The sequence below is a fragment of the Ailuropoda melanoleuca genome, chromosome 11 (genome assembly GCF_002007445.2).
Source record: "Ailuropoda melanoleuca isolate Jingjing chromosome 11, ASM200744v2, whole genome shotgun sequence".
In the NCBI taxonomy this organism is placed as follows: Eukaryota; Metazoa; Chordata; class Mammalia; order Carnivora; family Ursidae; genus Ailuropoda; species Ailuropoda melanoleuca.
Genome location: NC_048228.1, coordinates 104,091,859 through 104,096,640, shown reverse-complemented (window position 1 = coordinate 104,096,640; position 4,782 = coordinate 104,091,859). Strand labels below are relative to the sequence as shown.

The 4,782-nt window shown below is 52.9% G+C and overlaps 1 protein-coding gene across 1 annotated transcript; it reads left to right on the top strand.

Moving 5' to 3' along the window:
• Positions 1 to 366: 366 nt before the first annotated feature.
• On the top strand, positions 367 to 3,002 carry DRD5 (dopamine receptor D5). The gene has a single exon (XM_011229965.3). The coding sequence runs from the start codon at positions 928 to 930 to the stop codon at positions 2,350 to 2,352; it is 1,425 nt and encodes a 474-aa protein (XP_011228267.2). The 5' UTR covers positions 367 to 927; the 3' UTR covers positions 2,353 to 3,002.
• Positions 3,003 to 4,782: the final 1,780 nt, after the last annotated feature.

The window sequence follows — 4,782 nt, the reverse complement described above, 5'->3', positions numbered from 1 at the left end:
GGGTACTTTAGGAGAAGTGGTTCCTAGGAGATATGCCTCCTGCACGCTTTTCCTAGATGACTGATTTCACTGAACCTTACGCCCGCGGGGAAGAGCAGTAATCATTAGCTCATTTTGTGGATGAGAAAACCAAGACCCAGTGAAGTTTAGGGCGCTCAAGGTCATACAGCCTGGAATGAAGATCCAATTCGGACTCGGGTCTGGGAGAAATTCAAGGCTGCCCTCTACCTTACAAACGCTCTTTCCCAGTCTAGAAGCCAGTGATTTCCTCCATCCCTACCCCACCTCCCGGTTCCCCAAACGTGTTTGGGGCCAGGGCACCAGGGCTGGGTCAGGGACCTCTTGGTCTACCCGGGCCGTGCTTTCCCCGGGCACTGGGCGAGGGTCTGGCACCGGAGTACCTCTCAGACCTGGAGATTCGCCCCCAGACTCAGGCGGCGGAGCGCGGAGAGTGAACGCGCCTGGGCACAGGTGGGGCGGCTGCGCGGGAGATTGGGGAACGCGGAGCCGCGGGGGCGCGGGCCCCGGGCGCAGACCCGGACCGAGGCAGCGCTGCAGCGCTTGCCCGCCGCCGGCCGCTCCCGGCCCCCGCCCCCTCGGTGCCGGCTGGCTCTTCGCTTCTCTCCGGCTGCGAACCAGACACAGCCACAGCCACCGCTGTCCGGAGCGCACCGGCCGGCTTCCTGCCCCCAGCGCCGGCACTGGAGGGGCGCAACGCGGCCACCCACCCGGAGGCGTTCGAGGAAGCGAGAGGGGTCCCCGCGTACTCGGGCCCCGGCGCAGCGCACGGTGAGCGCCCCCCGGGGCTTGGGGATCCTTAACCGCGGGTCCCGGTGCCCAAGCCCCCGGGTGCCCGATGGGGTCGCCCGGGGGGCGCAAGGCCGAAGTTGGGACCACGCGCAGCCCGCCCCTGCCGCCGATCCCGACATGCTGCCGCCGGGGCGCAACGGCACCGCTGATCCGGCGCGGTTCGGGCTGCAGCAGCTGGCGCAGCCGGGCGGCGCGGGGGGCGCGAAGGGGGCGGCGCCGCTGGGGCCAGCTCAGGTGGTCACCGCCGGCCTCCTGACCCTGCTCATCGTCTGGACCCTGCTGGGCAACGTGCTGGTGTGCGCGGCCATCGTGCGGAGCCGCCACCTGCGCGCCAAGATGACCAACGTCTTCATCGTGTCTCTGGCTGTGTCCGACCTCTTTGTGGCGCTGCTGGTCATGCCCTGGAAGGCGGTCGCCGAGGTGGCCGGTTACTGGCCCTTTGGGGCCTTCTGCGACATCTGGGTGGCATTTGACATCATGTGCTCCACCGCCTCCATCCTGAACCTGTGCGTCATCAGCGTGGACCGCTACTGGGCCATCTCCAGGCCCTTCCGCTACGAGCGCAAGATGACCCAGCGCGTGGCGTTGATCATGGTCGGCCTGGCCTGGGCCTTGTCCATTCTAATCTCCTTCATCCCAGTTCAACTCCATTGGCACAGGGACAAGGCAAGCTCCTGGGGCGCGGTGGAACCGCCATCCAGCCTGGCCAACGGGACGCCCTGGGAGGAAGCGGGGGAGCCAGAGGTGAGGGTGGAAAACTGTGACTCCAGCCTGAACCGAACTTACGCAATCTCCTCTTCGCTCATCAGCTTTTACCTCCCCGTGACCGTCATGATCGTGACCTACACGCGCATCTACCGCATCGCCCAGGTGCAGATCCGCAGGATTTCTTCCCTGGAGAGGGCCGCGGAGCATGCGCAGAGCTGCCGCAGCCGCGCAGCCTGTGCCCCTGACACCAGCCTGCGGACATCCATCAAGAAGGAGACCAAGGTCCTCAAGACCCTGTCGGTGATCATGGGGGTCTTCGTCTGCTGCTGGCTGCCCTTTTTCATCCTTAACTGCATGGTCCCCTTCTGTAGCGGACGCCTGGAGGGTCCTGGGGACAGCTTCCCCTGCGTCAGCGAGACCACCTTCGACGTCTTCGTCTGGTTCGGCTGGGCCAACTCCTCGCTCAACCCGGTCATCTACGCCTTCAACGCTGACTTCCGGAAGGTGTTTGCGCAGCTGCTGGGGTGCGGCAGCCTCTGCCCCCGCACTCCGGTGGAGACAGTGAACATCAGCAATGAGCTCATCTCCTACAACCAGGACACGGTCTTCCACAAGGAGATCGCAGCTGCCTACGTCCATATGATCCCCAATGCCGTGACCCCGGGGGACGGGGAGGTGGACAAGGAGGAGGAGAGCCCTTTCGATCGTATGTCCCAGATCTCTCAGACGTCCCCAGATGGTGAGCCTGCCGCCGAGTCTGTCTGGGAGCTGAACTGTGAGGGGGAGCTCTCATTAGGCAAAATAACGCCTTTCACCCCAAATGGAGTCCATTGAACCTCATAAGAAGTGCTCCTCCAGGATCAACGTAACTGCACAGACATGAACAAGCATGCAGAATACACACTCACCAACACGTTTCCAGGGCTGCTCAGTGGATCACATTTTCTGTGTCGGTGTAGTAGCCCAAGAGCTTAGAAACCTCACCAGATTGATTTGCTGTTGGAAGAACTGGCAGCAGCATTTGGCATGAACTCGATCAAATATGCCCCAGCCTAGCAGAAATGGACCAACGATCCAGTTAGAGAAGAGAAGGTCATGTTTGGTTCTTAAAAAAAAAAAAAAAGAGTAGTAGTAGCTGGTCTTTAAAAACTATACTCTCTCTCCCCTCCCTTTTAAACAGATTTGATTGGTGACTTATTTTTGTTTAGTTGAGTTTTAGACGACAGGTTCTATGTGTGTGTAGTGCTGCTGGGGGTGTGTGTAGCTTTCCTGTATCTTGTTGCCTGTGGCCCTGTGTTTATGCAGTTTCTGCTCTGTGTGTGTCTTTACGACAGCTGAGGAACTCTTTCTGATTTGTTCTGGTGTCTAATAAACACAATTATGTGCATGATGGGGTGATTATCTTTGCTTTGCCAGATTTGTTTTTAGGATGGTTCCTGGAGAAACCATGAGCACATCCTTAAAATGAGGGAAGATTTTGGCTTGGTCTGGAAGCACATCTTTATTTTCTTTGCAGGTTGGCCTTACAGGTACACACAGGAGCAAGGACCGTGAAGAGCTTCCAATTCCTTGGGTTTTTTGTTTTGTTTTATTTTCTGTTTTGTTTTCTCCTTCTCCTTCTCCTTCTTCTTTTTCTTAGATACACACATCTCAAGGCTGTGCTGAAAGCCAGCTTTAATGCCACGGCATCCAATAGGGATGTCTATGCCCTGGAATTCTAATATTTTTTTTCTCATTTGGAATTTCCTTTTTAAAAAATAACACACAATAATTCACCCAGGTCCTAGGCAGATCAGTTCATTGAAAAGAGCATACAGTTCAATAGCTGAATCTTTTTCAATCTCAGATCTGTAGTGTTTTAGACTTACATGGCTTTTGATCCACGTTTCTGAAAGGCTCTGAAATGTGTGAGCTGATATGCTTAAAAAAAAAATCTCGTTTTTAAATAGACATTTTGATCTATAGGCAACAGGAAATGAGAGAACTCATTTTAACGAAAATGTAGGAGCCAGAGATAATATTTGAATGAACTTGAAGTGGGAAAATCTATTGGTTGAGGTGCTCAACAAAAAAAGAGCCCAAGAAATTTCAGTCTTTTTGTCCCTCTCTGCAGCCTGCACGGGGAAGGGGAGCATTTTATTCCAGAACCATTCCAATTGAGGGCATGTTATTACCACTAGATCTAAATGTGAGCACTGTTAATGGAAGCAAATGAAATCTGAATATGTAATTTCATACAAGTCCTTACTCCGAAGCAGGCTTATCAAGGACAGTCCAATCAATTTCAGTCCCTTTAGGGATAATTTTATTGTCAGTCTACTGAGCAATCATGTCTTGTTCATGGCAAAATGTGCAGCGCTTGACACATAATGCTTAATAAATATTTGTTGAATGAATATTTCTGGAACAGTGAGGTTGAAACCAAGTCCTATTTGGTACCTTAATTTTCATACATGATTTAGTCAAACTGATATTGGAATCTGAGGTCTGGGTTCAGTTTTTGCCTCTCGTGACCCGATCACCTATGTGGACCATTAGGGAAACATTGGGGGCCATCAGCAGCACCCGGCTCTAGGATTCGGAGGATGGCTGTGTAACCCTGAATGAGTCCAATAAACTTTCTGGGCTGTACTTTCTGTCTGCATCTGTGCATTGAAACACTTACACTAAAGCAGTGTTTTCCAAATTGCTCCTCACCGTGCAGATGTTATGGGTGGGGTCTGGGCTGACGTAAGCTCAGCAAACCCAGCTAAAATAACGGTTTTCTCCACAGGGCTTCTTAGAGCTTTTCTGTGCAGTGTGAATCCCCGAGCAGGAGAGAATTCTGCATTGCTTCCCGATGCCTTTGACCTTGTGAATCCTTGTTTGGTTCAATTCCTTACTCCTTTTCTCTCCGGAGACCACAGTTACAGGGAACATGGTTTGAGAAACCCGAATCGATCTGGAAGTCTCTTAAGTGTAGCTGATCTATTCTAAAGGACCCCTTGATATAAGCAAGTTTTGCTTTATTTTGGTTTTTTTTGGTGGCAAACGTGTTCTAGGCCCCAGTTCAAACAATTTCTGTGTTAGGAAAATGGATTATGTGAGAACTTTGAAAATCCCTTCTGCAAAATGTCTCTAATCATTTCTTGTAATTATTCACACCTCCTCCGTGCTGGGCCCTGTTCTAGGAACGGGTCACCAATTAAATTCTCGTGTCCTAAGCTTCTGCTTTAACAGGAGGGAGACAGCGAAGGAACACTACTGTCCGCACTGCGGTGTGCA